At 54.1% G+C, this 21,534-nt stretch overlaps 1 protein-coding gene and 1 long non-coding RNA gene across 3 annotated transcripts in view; one reads left to right on the forward strand and one right to left on the reverse strand.

Moving 5' to 3' along the window:
* Positions 1 to 20,438, forward strand: part of DSCAML1 (DS cell adhesion molecule like 1) — a 349,712-nt gene extending 329,274 nt beyond the window's left edge. For both annotated transcript variants that reach the window (XM_086679019.1, XM_086679020.1), the window contains 14 exons: positions 327 to 466; positions 6,411 to 6,564; positions 8,918 to 9,035; positions 9,403 to 9,566; positions 9,811 to 9,909; positions 10,592 to 10,780; positions 11,224 to 11,511; positions 13,012 to 13,167; positions 15,460 to 15,490; positions 15,619 to 15,737; positions 16,020 to 16,172; positions 16,792 to 16,986; positions 17,599 to 17,910; positions 19,392 to 20,438. In XM_086679019.1, the coding sequence (XP_086535145.1) occupies positions 327 to 466; positions 6,411 to 6,564; positions 8,918 to 9,035; positions 9,403 to 9,566; positions 9,811 to 9,909; positions 10,592 to 10,780; positions 11,224 to 11,511; positions 13,012 to 13,167; positions 15,460 to 15,490; positions 15,619 to 15,737; positions 16,020 to 16,172; positions 16,792 to 16,986; positions 17,599 to 17,910; positions 19,392 to 19,867 (2,594 nt within the window). In that variant the 3' untranslated portion in view covers positions 19,868 to 20,438. The remainder of the gene's footprint in view (positions 1 to 326; positions 467 to 6,410; positions 6,565 to 8,917; positions 9,036 to 9,402; positions 9,567 to 9,810; positions 9,910 to 10,591; positions 10,781 to 11,223; positions 11,512 to 13,011; positions 13,168 to 15,459; positions 15,491 to 15,618; positions 15,738 to 16,019; positions 16,173 to 16,791; positions 16,987 to 17,598; positions 17,911 to 19,391) is intronic.
* On the reverse strand, positions 8,681 to 10,828 carry LOC147576943 (uncharacterized). The gene is made up of 3 exons (XR_015241326.1): positions 10,581 to 10,828; positions 10,068 to 10,191; positions 8,681 to 9,920 (listed from the first exon to the last, which is right to left on the reverse strand). It is a non-coding gene; the product is annotated as an uncharacterized LOC147576943 (long non-coding RNA).
* Positions 20,439 to 21,534: the final 1,096 nt, after the last annotated feature.

Consider the following 21,534-nt stretch of genomic DNA (forward strand, 5'->3'; position numbering starts at 1 on the left):
GTTAAGTGCCTAGGGATCAATGTGAAATCCCCATGGGTTCTGTTTCTCTCTTGAGTGTCCTAAGTCCTTGGTTCTGGCCAAACAGTTTTGAAGCTGGCCCTTCCCAATGCCTTCATCTTGGAAACTTTGTTACAAGCCCCAAATGATCACCTTTCTCCTTACCTGTTTGCCATGCTGGAACCTCCCCCCTTTAAACCATGGCTCAAGGATGCCTCCTCCAGGAAGCTCTCCCAGATTGATCTGCCTCACTCTCCCCACCATGTTATTCTTTCCCAAAGGTTGACCTCCTCCCTTCTCCAAACTGACCTGGCCTTCTCCCTACTTAGTTCCAGGTCCCCCTGCAGGCATCAAAGCTGTCCCTTCGTCCGCCAGCAGTGTGGTTGTCTCTTGGCTCCCCCCAGCCAAGCCCAATGGGGTGATCCGCAAGTACACCATCTTCTGCTCCAGCCCTGGGTCCGGCCAGCCGGTAAGTGGGCCCAGTGCCCAATGATGACAGGGACAGGAGAAAGGGAAAAGTACCCTGAAGACCAGCTGCCTTCCGGGTCAAACCCGGGGGCTGCTTATGTCCATGCTTCTACCTAAATTCATGGATAAGAATGGGCACTGGTCACCCAAGAGCAGCTGAAGCCTTACCTGGTGCCCATCTTGGGTCAGTCCTCCGATCCAGGGGCTGCAAGGTGGTCACAACCCCTGGAGGCTTCTTTTGAGTCAGGCGGTCACCACCAAGCAGATGTGAAAGGGAGACCAAGGCCTGGGCTCCTCTGGTCTTCTGGTCTGGCTGACCAAGGAAGGTTCTATCAGGCCCCAGAGCTGGTGACTGGGGCCTGCCTGGTCCATGGCCTCTGGAAATGAATCACGCTCCAGCGTGAACGGTCTGGGCTCCGAGGGCTGCTGGAGCTCTGCCCTGAGCGGCCTCGTCAGCCTGGAGCCCACTGGAGGGAGGAGGAAAATGGCAGACAGCAGAAGGAAGGCAAGGGCATCTCTCTCTGGGCCAGGGCTGGGCTTCACTGCTGGGGAGAGGACTCAGACTTCAATATCTGCCCAAAGCTGGGAGTACAGTGCAGTACTATGGATATGCAAATCCATATGCTATGCATATCCATAGCATATCCATAGTATGCATCCTTCCCTCTGCCTTTCCCGATCTCCAGCCTCTCCAGCACTGAGTTCTGCTGGGTGGCTACTCTGGAGCACAGCCGTTCTAGTTACATGAGCAGGTGCACCTGCCCTCGAGGGGTGTCCAGTCTAGTGGGGAGGGGGCGGGGCGCACCAGGGGTGTGCGGGAGTAGTAGCTGGGAGATGCTCAGGACATCTCAGGCAGGCAGCAAGGAACAGGAGGTGGCCAGCTTCCCCCTCCGCCAGCAGCTTGTGATGGGACAGCAGCCCGAGCATCTGCGGATGAGCTCCCGGCAGCCAGGAAGCATCTCTAGCTCCGCTCTGCTCTCCTGTGGTCTTTCTGAGTTACCCTCTGAGCAGTAGGTGGCCCAGCTCCGTACCAGTGAGGCCAGAGTTCTTTTGCCAGAGGAGAAGCCCAGAAATGTGGGCTTTTTAGTGACTCTGCGTCCTCCCCTCCATCCTCACGGCCACCAGCCCATATGCAGAAAAGTGCACATATCGTGGGCGTACGGCTCCATGACATTTCCTAGCACATTGGGCAAGCAGCACCCAGAGCAGGGAACACGACATCAGGACACCCCAGAGGACCTCCTTGTGCCCCTCCCGGTCACCACCCTTCCCCTGCCAGGGTGACGACCATGCTGACTTCAGATCAGTGTTGCCTGTTTATGTCCATTATGTAAGTGAAGTTCATACCATTAATCCGGCTTCTTTTACTCAACATTATTTTGAACTTGTGAATTTCCTCCACGCTGTTGGGTGTGGTTATAGATCATTCACTTTCACTTCTGTATAGGTTTCCGCTGGGTGCGTATATAGAATTGTTTTATCCATTTCACTACCCATTGATAGGCATTTGGGTAGGTTCCAGTTTGGAGCTGTTCCTTGCGGCACTGCTGTGCACACCCATACACGTGTGTACGTGTGCCTGTCGGGTGTGTACCCAGGAGAGGAAATGCGGGGCCCTGGGGTCTGGACGTTGAGAATGCGCTGCCATTGTTGGGTGTCTGTGCCAACTTTCCAATCGATGTTTTAGCCGTGCTGTCTGCCCCTCCTTCCCTTCTCCCCCTGTTCCCCCACCCCCCACACACATCCTAAGCTTATCACCATTCTGGATGCCCGCTGTGCTTTTTCCCAGCCCACGCCTCTGCCATTGCTGACCCCTGCCGTGGCATGGTCTTTATCCTCTGTCATACGCTGAATGCATTTGATGGCAATTAGCTGCTCACTTCTGTCTCCTGTGCTGGTCCGTGGGGCCCTGTGAGGACAAGGGCAGCATCTTTTCATCTCTGGGTCCCCCAGCTGCCAAACACTGTGCCTGGAACATCATTGTCACTAAATGCATGTTTGATGAATGAATTACGAGGAGCCTGGCAATTGTAAAGCCTTAGACATTGGGCAAGTTTCCCTTCATGAATTGATGGGAGAGGGTAGTCATTCTCCAGCTTGGCTTTGTGCGGTCATTTCCTCCTCCGACAATGAAGCCTTTCAAAGGAGTGCTGCCTCCTCATTAACTCAGGCTTCACGAGCCCCCAGAACGGAGCTCCTGGGGCCCGTGCCCTGCTGGAGACCCTGGGACCCTCCCCGCTTCTCTTCATGTCCTGAGCACAAGCACGTAGGAAGCCCCTCTCTCCTGGGACGGTTCCGATCTGACAGTGGCACACAGGGGCCAGGGGTCCTGTGCGATGAGAACTTCATTCAGTTCAGCCACCTTATGGAGGAGGAACCACCTCAGCGAGGGACCCAGACACCTGACCACCACACTGTGTGATGTGTGATGTGTGGTGTGTGATGTGTGATGTGTGATGTTACCGCTCTGCACAAATATACTCCAAATTCCAAACAACTGCACTACAAATTCGCTTATGAAAGAGACCTAGGAGTGAGCGCTGGGGGTGAGGACACAGGCGTGTACACGCGACAGGGCAAAACCACGGGTGTGAGTGTGAGGTTAGAGGCAATGCACGTGAGTCTAATGTATGCACACGTGCTAGGGTGTAAGAACACGCACGTGTGGAACCCTGAGAATAGACGGGAACCGCATCTGGTGTGGGCTCCCGCAAGTTATGCCCTTGGGGGCAGCCAGAACTGCAGTGAGTCCCGTTAGAAATTGTACCAAACATGTTCATACACTTGTTGTTTTTCTCTGATTATCAAAATGATGCAATTTTATTGTACAAAATTCTGTAAATACATAAAAGAATAGACAGGAGAGTAGAAACTACGTGTACTCATTCTCTGAAGATAAACGCTGGCGGTGTTTTGGTAGATGGCCTTCCAGCCTTTGATCTGTACGTATATTATGGGGGGGTTTTTTAATAAAAAATTAAAATGGATTGTTACATAATGTTATATAATCTGTGTAATATATCTAGGCACTTTCCCACACCATCACATACTCTTTTCAAACATGACCTTGAATGCCCATATGTATATAATCTATTTAACTGGTGCCCTCATTATTCTTTCATCTATTTTCAAATGTTCAACATCGTACATAACATGTCATTGAACATTCTTCAGATAAGTCTTTATGCACGTGTTTTATCATTTGCTTAGGTAAATTTCTATGGTAATTCCTGAGTCATCAAGAATATGGATATTCTTAAAATGTGCATACGTGTTTGTGAATTACCCCTCAGAAAGTTGGAACCATTTGATGCTTCCACCAGCAAAATAAGTCCATACTTGTTTCTTACCCCCATGCTAATCCAAAATATTATATTATGTTTCATTTTTGCCAGTTGGATTGGAAAAAAGGGGTCCTGTTTTAGGTATATTCCTTTCATTACTACTTAGGTTGATTATTGTTACATGTTCATTGACTGTTTTGTTTTTTTTTCATCTTTGGGTAAAATTGTCAATTCATGTCCTTTATCCATTTTTTATTTGGGTGGTTCATGGTTTTTTCTCATTGATTTGTGAGTGCTCTTTACGTAGAAGGACAATAACCTTTTTAAAAATCGTATTGGCTGCAATGATTTGCCAGCTCATTGCTTGCCTTTTGACACTGTTTTTGGTGTGCCGTAGGTTTTGTTTTTATAGAATTCAAATTTATGAATCACTGTCCTTTGTGATTTTTGCCTTTATTTTTATGATTAGAAAGACAAATATGTTCATAGTTTTACCTTTTTCTTTTTAACTTTTGATCCACTGGGACTTTATTTGGGAGTACAGTGATGTGTTTTTATTTTTCATTTTTTTTTAAACGTTTATTTTTGAGACAGAGAGAGACAGAGCATGAACGGGGGAGGGTCAGAGAGAGAGAGGGAGACACAGAATCAGAAACAGGCTCCAGGCTCTGAGCTGTCAGCACAGAGCCCGACGTGGGGCTTGAACTCACGAACCACGAGATCATGACCTGAGCCGAAGTCAGATGCTTAACCGACTGAGCCACCCAGGCGCCCCCAGTGATGTGTTTTTAAAAGCGATTTCAGGAGATTCTTGGGGAGCCCAGGTTCAAAGGAAGACCCCGGGATCTGGATACGATGCTAACACCTTCAAAGGAAAGCCAAACCTTTCCTGTGTAGACACAAACATACGCTCACGTACACACTGACACACAAGCACGCACATTCGACTTTTCTCCACACGTGCACATGCACACCTCAATCCTCACGGAAGAGTGAGCCGGGAGAAGAACGCGTCCCAGTTTACAAAGGACTCGCCCAGCCCTTGCCTATTTGTGCCTCTCTGTAACCACACGGGGTAGGCAGAGCAGTATCGCTTTCTTAGTTCACAGAACAGGAAACCGAGGCCCCAGGAGCCTTGAGAGAGAAAGGTGCATGAGCTGTGAGACTCACACTTGGTAAGAAGGGCAGGCGGGTGTTGGAGCCACTACACCACCCACTTCGTACACAGACAGGAACTACAGGTACCCGCACGGTCCCCTGGGTGCCATAGCCTGCAAAGACTTCCCAACTACCAGGGCTGAAGGTGGCTTTGCACCTGTCTGCAGCAGGGACCCCCCTGGGTTCAAGGCCAAATCTCCATTAGGGAGGCAAGAGGGAGACTTTGCCAGGCAGCTCTATGTGTATTGAGGAGACGCCTGTGCCTCCTTCCTAACATCTCCCTGCAGATGGCCTGGGGCCAAAAAAGGATGGTTTCTCCTGCCATAAGTCATCGGGCCCCTCAGTCCTCCCGTGGGGCACAGAGAATGTCCCTCTGTGACCCCATCTCTATCTGCAGGTCTGTCCCTCAGCATGTGGATGAATGCGTCCACGTGTCCATGTGCGTGTGAGCGTGCATGTGAGCATGTGTGTGCACGATCCCGTGACTGCAGAGATAACTAATTATTAGCTCCCTCTGGCCTCAGGGCCCCCCATCTGTTCCGGGGGCTGCTCCCCCCTCCCTAGACTTCTGCCCTGATTTCAAAGAGGCCCCAGTGCCGCCCTCTTTTCCCTTCCCCGCGGCTGACCAAAAAATAAAATGAAAGTCAGCCCCATCCCGCCTGGACCAGGGAAGGGGCTGACAGGAGGTCTGCAAACTAGCGCTTATCAAAAGCTCCTTCTCAAATTCATTTCAATATCTGAGCCTCTGGTTTCCAAGGCAACATAATCTTTTCATCAAAGCAACTGGTAAAACCACTGGGATCCGATATTGTTTTGTTGGCAACTTGTCAAAACTGTCATTTGGTTAAAAAAAAAAATTTATAGATTTATACAAGCTACAAATATATACGGTGATCTATACCACTAATAATCATTAATAAAGTGTTGTCCCGTGAAGCTTTCCGAGTTCCGTCTCCCACCCCTTCTTCCCCCAGACGGTTTGCTCCCGCAGAATAAAGGAGTGGTAATTAGACGGCGGGGCGGGGAGGTGGTGCGGAGCGGGCTCGGGCTGGGGGCGCCCGTCTACAGCCCTAATAAGGCAAATGCGGTAATTTAGTTTCTTCCCAGAGACTCCCTTTCCCCGGGGTCTTCCTGGGACCCTCCCTCCTCCATTCTCCCTTCTCCGGACTCCCTCCATCACTCACCCGAAACACTCACATCCCCTGACCTGCAGCCACACTTGCCAGGGTCTGGGTCGGCCAAAGAAGTAAACTGAGGCTGGCCCAGCACCACGCCAGAGCAGGCCCACGAGCCCCCAGGGCCAAGCCCGGTGCAGATTCTGCTCACTGTTGCTCCCAAACCACAAAGGGCGAACGAGGCAGGATCCTGCCTCCTCTCCCCACCCCCCTGACTGGCCCACCCCCCTACTCTGAGCCCAGGTCCTCCGAGGAAGGTTGAGGTTGGGGGTTGGAGGCTGGAAGCCCAGGAGGCTGGGTTTTACACTTCTCTGCCCCTGTCCCGCAGGCTCCGAGCGAGTATGAGACGAGTCCAGAGCAGCTCTTCTACCGGATCGCCCACCTAAACCGTGGGCAACAGTACCTGCTGTGGGTGGCCGCCGTCACCTCTGCCGGCCGGGGCAACAGCAGCGAGAAGGTCACCATTGAGCCTGCGGGCAAGGGTAAGCGGCACAGGCCGGAGGGGAAGAAGCAGCCAGAAGCCCCCTTCTAGAATTCGGGCTCTCCCAAGAGAGGGGGTGTCTCTCTCCACCCTCTCTGCCACCTGGCCGAGAGGAGCTGGCGGGCCACCCGCCTCCATCCCGCATCCGCCAACACTGGGCCTCTGCTGCCCCCTGACTCCCAGAAAGCCTTACAGCACGCTCCAGGCCGTGCAGCTACTCAGGGCCGGGTGGCATGGAGGGCCCCGGTCCCTCCTCCAAACTTGACTCCAGGGCCGAAAGAAGGGACATCAGTCTCGCTCCCAGCTCGTGGCAGAGCCTTTGTCCCAAGGCTCGGCTCCTCCAGAGGGGGCGGTGGCAGGGTATGCGGCTTCCACGGGGCCGAGAGCCATAAAGGGAGCTTTGTAGTTTGAAAGCCTAGACGTCTCCGGTAGAGGTAATGCCTCTGATGGCTGATTCACTCGATGCACAGACACTTAGAGAGTGCAGACCTAGGAGGCCCTGGGCTAGATGCCGCACGCGGAGTTTGTTCTTAGGGAACACCCCCATCGAATCCCTGGCCTGGGCAGAAGTATGGCATGAGGGCATATGCACCCCCGCGTTACAGGGAATGACAGGTGTGAGGCCCCAGCCCGGGAGCAAAGAGGCAGCCGCACAGCAGCTGATGTGCCCTCTGTGCAGACCACAGGCCATGGGATCGACCCGCTGCCAGCCCACAACTTCAGTCCTCTGCCTTGGTTCTGGGCCTCCGTGGGAAGGCCACCTTCCTCTTGGGCTGGCCTCCTCCCTCAGCCACCTGAGTCTCTAGCCCTGGGGCCCTGGGAACCAACCCCAGCCACGTGGCAGCACCAGGTCTGGAGCTCTACAGCGTTTGGTGGCCTGGTTAACTTAACACCTGTGACACGGCCCGGTGGTCTGAGAGGGACCTGACGCGACTACCCTCTCCGGGTGCCCTTGACGTCTTTGCCTTTCTTGCTTTCCGTGAGGCTGCTTGTGCATCCTGGTGCTCCGAGCATGCTCCTGTCAACCCCGGGGGACGTTCCTTTCTCCTCTGTGGCTGTATGTTACTGCCACCCCTGTATCAGTCTACATTCCTGCTCCCGGTGACTCAGTCCCTGGGCCGCTGACTCCCACATCGGTGTCTGTGGGACACTTGTGTATCTGGGTGCTTTCCAGTTACTCCACGCGGGTGACCCCAGGTTCAGTGGGAGCGAAGTGTCCCCGTTCCTCCTCCTCCTCCTCCTTCCGTGTGCCTGGTCTCTGTGAGGGCACCAGCACCCAGCCGGAATCGGGCAGTCATCGTCCCCTCCCCCTCTATCGCTTCCTCAAAGGCAAGTCCTTCCCCGAGTCCTGCCGGTGCTTCCTGGAGCCCCTAACCTCTTGCCCCACTTACATCAGCTCCAGCCACCATCTTGCTCTCTGGCCATCATCTTGCCACTGAGCCACGTCCTCTGCCAAGCCATCCTCTGCCGGCACCGGGGCTTTATCTGCAACTCTACTTTGAACACGTCACTACTTACTTATCAGCTCATGACCCCAAGAGGAAGTCCAGCCTCCTTGTTCTGCTGACAGAGCCCCCCCGCCCCCGCCGCCCATGCTTCTGCTCCTGCTCACCACCCGTCCCCCTTCACCCACCCTGGGCTTTGGTCACGTCAGAGTATTTGCAGACCCTCACACTTCCCACGGGTCCCAGGCCTCCAGGCCTCTACTCGGTGCTGCTGCCTCTTCCCACCATGACTCTCCTTCCCTGCACAGGGCCTTCCTTTTTAGCCTTCAAGATTCAAGGTAAAGCTTCCAATTCCAGAAGCTTCCCTGGCTGTCACCTCCACCACCACCAAGCTGGCGGAGTCCATTCCTCCTGTGGGTTCCCACGGTTACTTGTACCTATCCCTACCATAGTATTCTCGACCCGTGGGGAAAAAAATGTTTTTAAGTTGGGCTCCACGCCCAGCGTGGAACCCATGACCCTGAGATAAAGACCTGAGCTGAGAGAGCAAGAGTCAGATGCTTTACCAACTGAGCCGCCCAGGCGTGCCCCTGCCCCCATAATGATCCTTTTTAAGTGTCTGTCCTGGACGATGTGCAACTCGAGGACAGAAAATAGATCTTCTTCACTGTGTGAGTCTTCAGAGCCTCATGGGAGACCTGGCCCATAGCAAGTATTTATTTGATAAATGTTTGTTGAACCAATGACTCCCATCTGAGATTGCCTGCACCCACCCCTGCTCCAAGCTCAAAGCAGAGGTCAGGTAGGAGACGGGGGGCTTGATGCGTAAATTTGGGAAGCCCCAAGAAAGGCCGCCCAGTACAGCATTGTGGGTAGGAGTGGGGTGCCCTCACATTCTCCTCCCCGTAGCCCCAGCGAAGATCATCTCATTCGGAGGCACCGTGACAACACCCTGGATGAAAGACGTCCGGCTGCCCTGCAATTCAGTGGGAGATCCAGCCCCTGCCGTGAAGTGGACCAAGGACAGGTATGTGCGGGACCCTGGAGGGCTGAGTGACCCAAGTGATGGGTGGTAGATGAGCCATAAAGAAAAGAATCGGGTGCCTTTACCTTCCAGCTGACCAGAGGCCCTGCCGGGTGCACGGCTACTGCTCTCCCAGGAGGCCTGGGCTCCCTGGCTCCCCACCGTTGACGGCTAAGGATCTCCCCTCCCTGGGTGCCTGAAGAGGGCAGGGTTACGGGATATCCCCAGGAAGTGCTGAGCAGAGCCAAGGGCCCTGGGCCGCCTAGCCAGCCTCCTTCTGCTCCCGGCCCTGGGTGCCTCCAGTCCTGGGGGAGGCCCCGGGAAGAGGGGGTGCTTACCATAACCCATCTCTGCCCTCCCACCCCTGCAGTGAAGACTCGGCCATCCCTGTGTCCATGGACGGGCACCGGCTCATCCATACCAACGGCACACTGCTGCTGCGTGCTGTGAAGGCTGAGGACTCAGGCTACTACACCTGCACGGCCACCAACACTGGAGGCTTCGACACCATCATCGTCAACCTTCTGGTGCAAGGTAAGACCCTGGAAGGCCGGCCGCCCGGCAACCTCCCCAACGACCTGGGCGACAGACCCTCAGTGGGACAGAGGTGCCACATGGAAGAGAAGGCAGGAGGGATGGACAGAAGGAGCGGGAGCCAGGGAGGCTCCAAGAGGGTGGGAAAGCCAGGCCTTGGCCCTCACTTGCAACTGGGAGACCCCACACCGCCGTCATCGGATGTTAATTCTTTGTGGTGAGGGCTGGTGGCTTTCCCTCACAGTTCCCCCGGACCAGCCCCGCCTCACTGTCTCTAAAACCTCCGCTTCATCCATCACCCTGACCTGGATTCCAGGTGACAATGGGGGCAGCTCCATCCGAGGTGAGAGGGGTCTGGATGAGGAGGAGGGGGAAGGGGAAGAAACTCTGGGCCCAGGAGCAGGGGAAGGGCTTCACCCACTCCCACCACTTGGTCCCCATAATGCCCCAGAAGTGATCAACGGCCAGGGGGATGGGCAATTCGGACCAGTAGGAAGTTACCCAAGTGCCACAGAAAGTCACCAGCCTAGGTATCCCACGTTTAGACGGCCCGCCCCAAATGCTGCTGGTGAGCTGTGTGAACCTGGAGAGATCCGTTTTCTTCTCTGGGCCTCAGTTCCCAAATCTGTAACAGTAGACAGAGAGTGCTTCTCGGCCTTGAATAAGCACATGAATCACCAGGAGGATCTTAAAGAATGCAGATTCTGATTCAAGAGGTCTGGGATGGGATCTGAAAAGCCCCCAGGTGATCTAATACCGCTGTCAGGGGGACCATCCCTGGAGTAGCAGGGTCTAAATAGGGTCCCTTTTAAGCCTCAAGGCTCTGGATTCTGCTCCCTTCCCCACCTTAGCTGCTAAAGAGAGAGCGGGAAAACTCCTTGTAGCTTTGGGTCCAACCTGCATGGGCCCTCCCCCCATCACCAAAGGCCCCACTCTGCCCCTGCCGGAGCCCAGCCCCACGACGCCTGTTGGGGTGTCCCAGGCCCCGCCACGCCCGCCCTGAGCCAGGCAAACCTCCCGGGCAGGCTTCGTGCTGCAGTACTCGGTGGACAACAGCGAAGAGTGGAAGGATGTGTTCATCAGCTCAGGGGAGCGGTCCTTCAAGCTGGACAGCCTCAAGTGTGGCACGTGGTACAAGGTGAAGCTGGCAGCCAAGAACAGCGTGGGCTCCGGGCGCATCAGCGAGATCATCGAGGCAAAGACCCACGGGCGGGGTGAGGCTTAGCGATCACCCAGATGGGGAGAGATGGGCCCAGGCCATGGGGATGGAAGACGGCTGGGGTAGGCAAGGAGGGCGCTGGGAAGCGGAGACTGAGGGGAGGGGCTTAGCCGCGTTCCGGCCTATGGATAGCACCATGACCAATCACAGTAGGAGAAACAGGCCCCACCTCCCTGGCGGGGTAGCCGATGGTGACAGCCTCCTCCTTCTCCCCACCTCCCTTCCTCCTCTGCCGAGGCCTTCTCTCCAGGTCCTTCCCTCATCTCCCTCCTCCTCTGTCCCCTGGGGCATCCCTAGTCCCATCTGTGCCAAACGCTGTTCCCAGAGCCACTGCAGCCCCCCTGGCCCAGGGTACTCCTCCCCCCGCGGATGAACGAACCCTCCTCCTCTCTCTCGGTCTCTAACCACGCTCTCTCCCTGTGCCCCCCCGCCCCCCAGAGCCCTCCTTCAGCAAAGACCAGCACCTGTTCACCCACATCAACTCCACGCATGCTCGGCTTAACCTGCAGGGCTGGAACAACGGGGGCTGCCCTATCACAGCCATCGTCCTGGAGTACCGGCCCAAGGGCACCTGGGCCTGGCAGGGGCTGCGGGCCAACAGCTCCGGGGAGGTGTTTCTGACCGAGCTGCGCGAGGCTACGTGGTACGAGCTGCGCATGCGGGCCTGCAACAGCGCCGGCTGCGGCAACGAGACTGCCCAGTTCGCCACCCTGGACTACGACGGGAGTGAGTCGGAGAGGGTGGGGGGGCAGCACCCGGACCGCGGGGAGGTGTCCCCAGGGAAGCTGGCAGAGAGGCAGACGCATAACACAGGACAGACAAATCAAAAAACAGACAGGGAGGAAAAAGCTGGAGACAGGGAAGGGAGCAGCAGACCGGTAGGCAGGCAGGCAGGCCGGTGGGCAGGTGCGCCCGTGACCATACAGACCTGCAGACAGGCAAACGGGTCACACTAAGACAGACAGTCTTGGAAGGTGCAGTCCTTGCTCTCTGTTGCTTCAGAGAGATGGAGAGGAATGTAGAGGTGTAGTTGAGGCCCTGCCCTCGGAGGACCCTCTGCTAACATGGTGCATTAGCCAGGATGGGATGGGCTGTGCTGCAGTAACAGATAAACACTAAGAGCTCCAGGGCTTAGCCCAGTAAAGATCTGCTGCTTGCTCTCATAACGCCTTGAGAGGGTTGGCTGGCCACCATCTTCTAGCTCTGCCATCTTGAATGGGTAGCCTCCAAGGTCACCAAGAAGAGAAGGGTAAAAGAGGCACCCCAGTTCTTAACTGCCTTGGCCAGGAGGTGACGCACGTCACTTCTGTTCACACTCTGTTGTCCGGAACTAGTCACCTGATTCTCCTCTAACTGCCAGGAAGTCTGGGAGGTGTAGATGAGCACGTGGGTGTTTGGTGTCTGCCACGTGGGGCACTTCCTACACACGCGTACGCTCACACACACACATGCACACACATGCACATGCGCGCGCACACACACGTGCATGCATACATTAAAGGTACATAGAAGGCTGAATTCATAGAGATCCATTGTCACAAGGTAAATGAAGTCGACCCGTGCGTTAAGGAAATCGAAGAAAAGCAGTAGCAGAAGGGATGGGCTCAAACATGGAAGCTTCATGAAGGAGATGGCTCTTATTCAAGGCTTTGAAACAGGCCAAAGAGGGGCTTTGCAGAGGGCTATGTCAGCAGAACTTACTGCCTCTGTGCAGGCACCCAAAGTTAGCAGATACTGCCCATGGGAGGGGGGGATCAAGGAGACAATGCAGCATTGAATGGCTTTGTTCCCGTCTGGGGAAGAGACCCTGGGATCCCGCTGCTCTGACAGTGCTCTCTCTGATTCCTGCTATCCCTCCCCCATTTTACGAGCTGGATGGGGGGCATCTAAGCTCATCTGTCCCCCCTCTAGAAATGAACATTGAACTCCAACAGGAAGGAGACTATCTCTGAAAGACTTCAGGATAACTCTAAAACAGCCTCACGAAGTCATCAATTTCATAATGCAGCATAGAAACGACATGATTGTTCATGGATGTCCTGATCTGACCAGAATTTGGGGGGTGGTGGGGAGGGCAAAAGGGGAAGGCTGGGGCTCTGTGCCAGGAAGTGGGGGTCAGAATGAGACCAAGGGCAGCAAGAGAGGTTCGAGGGCTACCCCACCCGGAGGACTCTGTATAGATCCTACTCATAAGGGACATCTGACTCCCTTCTTCACCCCATTCAGGTACCATCCCTCCCATCAAGTCTGCTCAAGGTGAGGGGGATGATGTGAAGAAGCTGTTCACCATTGGCTGCCCGGTCATCCTGGCCACTCTGGGGGTGGCGCTGCTCTTCATCGTTCGCAAGAAGAGGAAGGAGAAGCGGCTGAAGCGGCTCCGAGGTAGGCAAGTTTCCTACGGGCTTCCCAGGAAGGAGTGTTGGCCCTCAGCCACGCTGGCCACCTTTCATTGGCTCATGGCACCATCTGGGCAAGAGAGTGTACCTGTGTCTCATTTAAGGGAGAGCTGCTACTCCAATCTTCTGAAACTTTAGTTCTCACTGCTTCCTCCTCTGTGCCCCCAAGACTTTGTGCCTGACCTAACCAGGGCTGAATTTTAGAGGTGCACACTGGCAAAGCCATATTGGTTTAAATATTTAAACATTTCCATGTTAGGGGCACCTGGGTGGCTCAGTCGGTTAAGCATCTGACTTCAGCTCAGGTCATGATCTCGTGATTCATGAGTTCGAGCCTCTTGTCAGGCTCTGTGCTGACATCTCAGAGCCTGGAGCCTGCTTCCGGTTCTGTGTCTCCCTCTCTCTCTGCCCCTCCCCTGCTTGTGCTCTATCTCTCTCCCTCTCTCTCTGTCTCTCAAAAATGAATAAATGTTAAAAAAAAATAAAGAATAAACATTTCTATGTTGTTCCCTTCCACCCTGGATCTTCCTTCTCTCACACAGGATCCCTGCAATTCTTCTAGAAGCTGGCCACTAAAGCATAGACCTGCAGGTGGTCTCTGAGGACCTTGCTCAGTTCTGACTGTGTTGCTTCCAGAATGTGTCTGATGTTAAATAGTTTGAATATCACCCCTATCCTAATACATGATACTGGCATGAATGGGTCTGATTTACCTTGATTTCCCCAGGGCCTAGTACAGTGTCTGGCACCTAGTAGTTGCTTAACAGATGGTCATTTATTCATTTGGAAAACATTTATTGAATATCTGCTGTATTGTAGATACTTCCATACATTGGAGATATAAAGACAAATGAAGAAGGAAGAGTCCATAGTCTTCATAGAGGACTCCTATGAGTCTAGTCCTCATAGAGTTTACAGTCTAACGTGAGAAGCCAGGGCACAACAGTAGTACAAAAGAGGAATTACTAACACTGCCTTGCATGTTTAGGAGTCGATTGGATGGATGGGTGGATGGATGGATGGATGGATGGATGGATGGATGGACGGATGGATGATTGGATGATTGGATGAATGGTTGGATGATTAATTGGATGGTTGGATGGAAAGATATATAGATGGAAGGATGGCTGGATAGGTAGTTAAATGAAAGGCTCAATGTATAGGTGGTTTAATGGATAGGTGGCTGTGTAGATAGATGGAGGAGTGGATGGATGAACGATTAGATAGATGGATAGATTAATGGTTGAATGGATTAATGTGTGGATCCATGGGTAGGTGGATGGATGGATGTATATTTGAATGGATGGATAATAGATGAATGATTAGGTAGATGGGTAGATAGTTGAATGGATGTTTGGATGGCTGGAGGATGGATAGATGGATGGATAGATAGATGGATGATAAGATGGACAGATGATTGTATGATTTTATGGATGTATGGATAGGTGATTGAATGAATGGTTGAGTAGATGAATGGATAATTGGATGGATAGATGGATGGATGGATGGTTGAACAAGTGGATTGTTGAATGGGTAGATGATGGATGAATGACTGGATGGGTGGGTGGAGAAATAAATAGACTGATAGGTAAATGGATCAATGGTGAATGGATGGATGGATGGATGGATGGATGGATGGATGGATGGATGGGTGAGTAGATGGTTGGATATATACATGGAGCTAGATTCATTCTGACAGATTAGTTTCATGATTCTCATTCTCCTCAGAGGTTTAATGGATTAAGTAGGCCCTTTGCTTCTCTCACTCTTTTTTTTTTTTTTTTTTTTTGTCAATTCATCCATGGACTTCTTGGGGACAGGTGCCCAAGAGGAAGAAATGAAGTCTCTTGGTTGATAGTCATTTAGGGATGCCCACTGACCACCTCAACTTCACTCTCTTCTCTTCTCAGCAGACAACTGAGGATGGACCCTCCACTGGTACCCATTCCCAGCCTGCTATGTTGTCTTGTTTAATTAGAGTCGATTCAAGAAACAGATGGAGCAGTTTACATACCCTCTCCTTTGGGAAGGACCTCCATATTAGATAAAACTCTGAGGAAAGGAAAACAGACCTGAGCCAAACCTCACACCAGGAGCAGTCAGACCTTATTGTGTTTTAGACCATTTTGGAAGCCCTTTCACTTCTCCCTCTTCTTCCCAGGAGACCAGCTCTGGTCCCATTTTAGGGAACTCCCCCACCTTTTCCCCCATGCCTCTGCCAGTTTTCATCCTGCTCAGACTCTATTCTCACCGAGCCCCTCTCTCTACTCTTTTGCAGATGCAAAGAGTTTGGCAGAAATGTTGATAAGGTAGGTGTCACATGGCTGCTTCCTCCCCTGCAGAGGATAGGCTTCTAAGACCCCACTGTCCTGCTAAACCCTCTCCTCCAGCCCCTCATGGCTGCTGAGTCACCCACCGCTGGCCCTTCTCTCCACAGCAAGAACAACCGAAGTTTTGACACCCCTGTGAAGGGGCCTCCCCAAGGCCCGCGGCTACACATTGACATCCCCAGGGTCCAGCTGCTCATCGAGGACAAGGAGGGCATCAAGCAGCTGGGTGAGTGACAAGAGCCACAGGCTCTCTGTCCCGCTCTCCCCCAGGCCACAACCCACAAAGGGCAGCCACCAGCCCTCCCAGCAGTGCCCAGAGCTCTAGCAGCAGCCCCACCAACAACTCAGCAACCTCAGAACTCACTGAAGCTTCTCTCAAGGGCTAAGTTTCCTCCTCTAGCCGAAAGAATTATTCTGTCCTTTCTGGGTCTCAACGTGGGATAAAGACAAAAAGACATTTGCAACGTCCAAAGAGAAGGACTCCTACTCATTGTCCTTCTTCCCCCAGGAGATGACAAAGCCACCATTCCTGTGACGGATGCTGAGTTCAGCCAAGCTGTCAACCCGCAGAGTTTCTGCACTGGTGTCTCCTTGCACCACCCAGCCCTCATCCAGAGCACAGGACCCCTCATCGACATGTCTGACATCCGGCCAGGCACCAGTATGCCTTATCCCCAGGGAGACAGACCTCTTCCCACACAGGGTGTCTTGGGAACAGCATGGGGCACAGGCAATAAAAAAAAAAAAAGGTGGGAGAGGAACAGCATGGAAGAATGCAAAGAACACTGGAGTTAGAGTCTACAGACCTTGACTGAAGACTTACTTAGCTGTGACCTTGGGTATATTGCTAACTTTGTCTCTCTGGGCCTCCGTTGCCTTACCTAGACATTTGAGGGTTGGGTGTTCTTGCTCTCCAAAGGCCTTCTGCCTCTAGCGCTGCAGCTCTGGACATCAGGATAGAACACATCAAGGGCTATGGGGAATGAGTGCACAGGAGGCAGCAGGAGAGGAGACGACATTCTTCCCCCCGTGGAAGGAAAAGATGGGGTGGGTGGGGAGGACCAGGATGCCACCCACTGCCCCCACACCTCACCACCGTAGCTCTGTTCCTCCGGGGCCAGCTATGTGGTTGGGAAAGGCAACATGCTCAGCCTCCCCACGGGAGCTTCTGTGGCTGCTTATGCCTCTTCCCTGGCTCTGCACTGCCCTTCTGGTAAGTGCCAGCTGCCCAGGCCTCAGTGCCCTCAGCGGACGTGCTAGCCATCGCTTCCTGTTTGCAGATCCAGTGTCTAGGAAGAACGTCAAGTCAGCCCACAGCACCCGGAACCGGTACTCAAGCCAGTGGACGCTGACCAAGTGCCAGGCCTCCACACCTGCCCGCACCCTCACCTCTGACTGGCGCACCGTGGGATCCCAGCATGGTGTCACTGTCACTGAGAGTGACAGCTACAGTGCCAGCCTCTCCCAGGACACAGGTGAGCCCAGGGCCCTGCCCGCGTCTTGCTCTCTGTTCTTCACTTCCCCTACCTTCCAGCTCCCCCTTCCGTTTTCCCAGCCTCTACCCACCAGCTCATGGGGGCCAAGACACAAGTCCGCTTCATTGCCAGCTGGCCACTGACTTACTGTGTGGCTGGCGCAAAAACACTTGACCTCGCTGAGCTCTGCTTAGTCAAGGATTTCACTTTGCTATCCCAGAAGATGTCAGAGAAAATGGTATGTGTGATGTTTGTTGGAGAAAGAACGGAGTGTTCCAGGGGGTGGGTGCTTATTTTCAAGAATGGAAGACATTCTGCCCTTTATTCACCAAAGACCCCACTTCGGCCACCACTGCTACCTTCCCAGGGGGCGATCAGGGTCCTCAGAGATGACCACTGGGGTCAAGGGTAGGGGCACTGCTCAGTCTGGTCTCGTTTTTGTTTTTATTTTTTAATGTTTATTTTTGAGAGAGAGAGAGCGCGAGCAGGGGAGGGGCAGAGAGAGGGAGACACAGAATTCAAAGTGAGCTCTGGTCTCATTGGTAAATGAGACCCTTCTCCCCATGACCCGCCCCCCATTTCTTCTTACCTCCACGCTTTCCATCTCCCCAGACAAAGGGCGGAACAGCATGGTGTCCACCGAGAGTGCCTCGTCCACGTACGAAGAGCTGGCTCGGGCCTATGAGCACGCCAAGCTGGAAGAACAGCTTCAGCACGCCAAGTTCGAGATCACCGAGTGCTTCATCTCCGACAGCTCCTCCGACCAGATGACCACAGGCACCAACGAGAACGCGGACAGCATGACGTCCATGAGCACACCCTCAGAGCCCGGCATTTGCCGCTTTACCGCCTCCCCGCCCAAGCCCCAGGATGCCGACAGAGGCAAGAACGTGGCTGTGCCCATCCCGCACCGGGCCAACAAGAGTGAGTGCTCGGCCCCCCTCCCCTGCTGTGTCCCCTGCCCTGCCACCACGTGGGGCCGGCCCGCCTGGGCAGGGCTCCTTGGCGGCGTGGGCAGCGCAAAGCAAGGACTCGGGAGAGTCCAGGTCAGGGTCCATATCCTGGCTCAGCCGCTTAATACCTCCGTGGCCTTGGGAAGTCACTTAGCCTCTCTGGCCTTCCTTTTCTCGTTTGTAAAATGCAAGTGACAGCATATACTCTGCGTTGTCGTAGCAGACACCGGAAGTTCTGGACGTGCCCGACGCAGGGCAGGTTCTCAGGACGTAGTGATCCTCCCCTTACCCCGAGGCTGTGCCAGTGTGGGGACACAGCTGCCCAACGGCCGTGGGTCTCAGTGCCTTTCAAATCAATCCAGACGCGAAGGAACAATCCTGGCAGCTCAGCCCATGGTGACCAAACCTCACGGTGGGCAGTGACCTAGCCTGACTGGGAACTGTCTGACCCAGGGGCCTGGCCAGAGCATACGCCCGTTGGGGTTGGTGGGACAGCCGTAGGATAACCGGAGGGGGGTCCATCAACGGGCACTGGACCACACTATACCGTGCAAATCATGCACAGTCTGGTCTGCTCGCTCCTGGCCTTGCTCAGTGGCCATACTGATCGGGGCCCTCGGGACCATCTAGAGAAGAGCCCAGGGTAACGAAGTACAAAGGCTTTGGAGATTCGCAGCCCTGAATGACACCCCTACCCCTTCTAGCTGGGAGAAACGGGGCAAATTACTTAACCTCTCTGAACCTCAGTTTCCTCGTTTGCAAAATGTGGGCAGGTATTAACCTATATCCAGGGGGCTACAGGGACTAAATGAGATCATGTAAGGAAAGTTCCTGGCACAGGCACAGGACAGAGGCACATTTACAGGTGAGGATGCTTATTGAGCCGAGGGATCAGGGCGCAGGGGTCCCGGAAGCGTGTCATACGGGGGTGGTTTGAGAAATCAGGAAGATCCCACCTGTGAGAAAGGAGAAGGGTGAGGAAACGTAGCTGACTTCAGACCTCTGGACGACAGCCGTGGGAAAGGTGGAGGTGTGGGGGCGCTTGCTATGTGGCAGAATATGTGGCAGAAGGCAGAATCAGGCTCAGCGTGGGGAGTCGTCGTTTTCAGAAATGAGTTCTCCCCCAGCTGAAGCTGAGCAGCGTATATCGGCCATTTAGCAACAAGTATCAATTTATTGAGCAACTACTATATGTGCTAGCCATGGTAACTGAAGCACTTTCCATATTTGATCTCATTCACTACTGACGGTAATCCTATAGGGAAGTGCGATTGTCCACATCTCACCGATAAGGATACCAAGGCTCAGAGAGGTCAAGTAACTGACGATTGCCGGGCTTGTGGAGGGACTCCCAGGTCAGATGGGGGGAAAGATTGGGGAGTAGGGGGTGGCACGAGCAAGCTGGCTCCCAGAGGCCTCTGCCTCCAACCTTTTCTGGCTCTGTGATTCCAGGTGACTACTGTAACCTGCCCCTGTATGCCAAGTCGGAGGCCTTCTTTCGAAAGGCAGATGGGCGCGAGCCCTGTCCGGTGGTCCCACCCCGAGAGGCTTCCATCCGGAACCTGGCTCGAACCTACCACACCCAGGCTCGCCACCTGACCTTGGACCCTGCCAGCAAGCCCTTGGGCCTCCCGCACCCAGGGGCCCCTGCTGCCGCCTCCACAGCCACTTTACCTCAGAGGACCCTGGCCATGCCAGCACCCCCAGCCGGCGCGGCCCCCCCAGCTCCCGGCCCCACCCCTGCCGAGCCCCCCGCGGCACCCAGTGCCGCCCCTCCGGCCCCCAGCACCGAGCCTCCGCGGGCCGGGGGCCCACACACCAAAATGGGGGGCTCCAGGGACTCACTTCTCGAGATGAGCACATCGGGGGTAGGGAGATCCCAGAAGCAGGGGGCAGGGGCCTACTCGAAATCCTATACCCTGGTGTAGGGGCACGGTGAGAAAAGCGGCCCCACGCTCGGACCTGTCTGCACCTCCAGCCCTCACACACCAACTTGGCTGTTTTCCTGCATTATTTATATTAAACTGACAGACAGAAACCAACCGACAACGAAAAGAAAACCCCCCCGAGTCATCAACGCTTGTACATAGAACTCTTTTGTACAAATGAAACTATTTTCTTCTTCTCCATGAAGCCAGGGCACAAAGAATTTAACAGTACAAATCAACCCCTCCAACCCCACAAAATATGCGTGGAGAGATCTATATACATATATAGGGAGATGGGAACATGTCGACAAGCTATGTATCTATATATTTCTCTCCCCTTATTTTGAGACAGAGGCACAAAGACTCAGCAATTTTTCCCTCCTACTCACTCAACCCTCCTTTCAATCTAGGCGGTTTTGACAAAGACCAAACTCCCAACTCAGAGACACTGCATGCGATTTTACTGTTCCAAGAAAACCAGGACTTGCTTCAATTTGCAGATGCTTATGTGTTAATACCTTTTTCTATGAAAAAAAACCCAGCGCCGTGTGCAATAAAGGTTATGTTTCTACGTGGTAGCTTCTTTCCCATCTGGCAAGGGCCAGTGGGGAGGGGGGGGCGGAAGGAAAGGCCCCTATGCCTAGCTGGCTATCTCTCATGGGGAGACTGTGAGAAGCGCGGGTTTTAGCTCAGCAGGTTAAACTTTTTAAAAGGCTTTTAATTAGCCTGGGTGCATTCTTGAGCACCTGTTCTGTTCTCAGATCTGGGCCGGCCCCTAAAGGGGGCCAGCTGTGTGGCTTTGAGCACGCTCCTAAACCCCTCTGGGCCAGTTTCCTTATCTATAAAATGAGGCAACCTTGCTGAGAGCTTGGGGAGCTTGGAATGCAGGGTGGGGAGGGTAAGTGCTGGCTTCTCTCCTCCAGGAGGACATGACCGTGCCCAGGGAAATAAAGCTAGGCAAACCACAAGTGCCCACTTAAGTCATATAAGAGGTGCCTATAAACTGGGAGGGGGAGGAAGAGATTCTGTGTATCCTGGGGGTTGGGACAGAGCCGGAAGTTCTAGGCTGTTAAGGCAAAGTGAGGCCAAGAAGGAGTGAGGCCATCAGAGTTTGGAGAGGTGAAAGGGGCTCATGGAGGAGGGAAATGGAGCTCCACCAAAGAGGATGGGCCAGCAGGCATGCCGGGGACCTTGCCTGGTTTTGGAGGAGTTGGCATCAGGTTGCCAGGTGGAAGGGAATGGGGGCACAGGCAGATGTGCCAGAGGGTCCGTTTCTGATGAAAGGATGTGGGGGCGGGGCCTCCAAGGACGTTCAGGTTTGAGTAGGCCGAGGAGAGGGAAAGTCGGCAGATGGCCATTTCCCTCCTCCCTCCAGCACGGCCAGGAACCCCTGGGTGAAAAGACAGTGCACCTAAGAAGCATATAGGGGGTTCAGTGCCCCCAAGTGAAGGCTGAGCTCTGGACCGGGAATCTGGAAGGAAGGTGAGTCTCTGAGACCTGCCGTACCCCCGGAAGCTGAGAGGAGGGACTGGGAAGGGGCCCAGAGGGCTGGAGAAGAACGGAGGGCTTTGTGCAGGATGCCGGTGAGCTGTCCCTGCCCGTCTGGGCCACAGCAAGACCCTGCCTGGGATGCATGACCTTTAATGGAAGCACTTTCCAAAAAGCAA

The sequence above is a fragment of the Puma concolor genome, chromosome D1 (assembly GCF_028749965.1).
Source record: "Puma concolor isolate L17-30 chromosome D1, mPumCon1.1.hap2, whole genome shotgun sequence".
Classification (NCBI taxonomy): domain Eukaryota; kingdom Metazoa; phylum Chordata; class Mammalia; order Carnivora; family Felidae; genus Puma; species Puma concolor.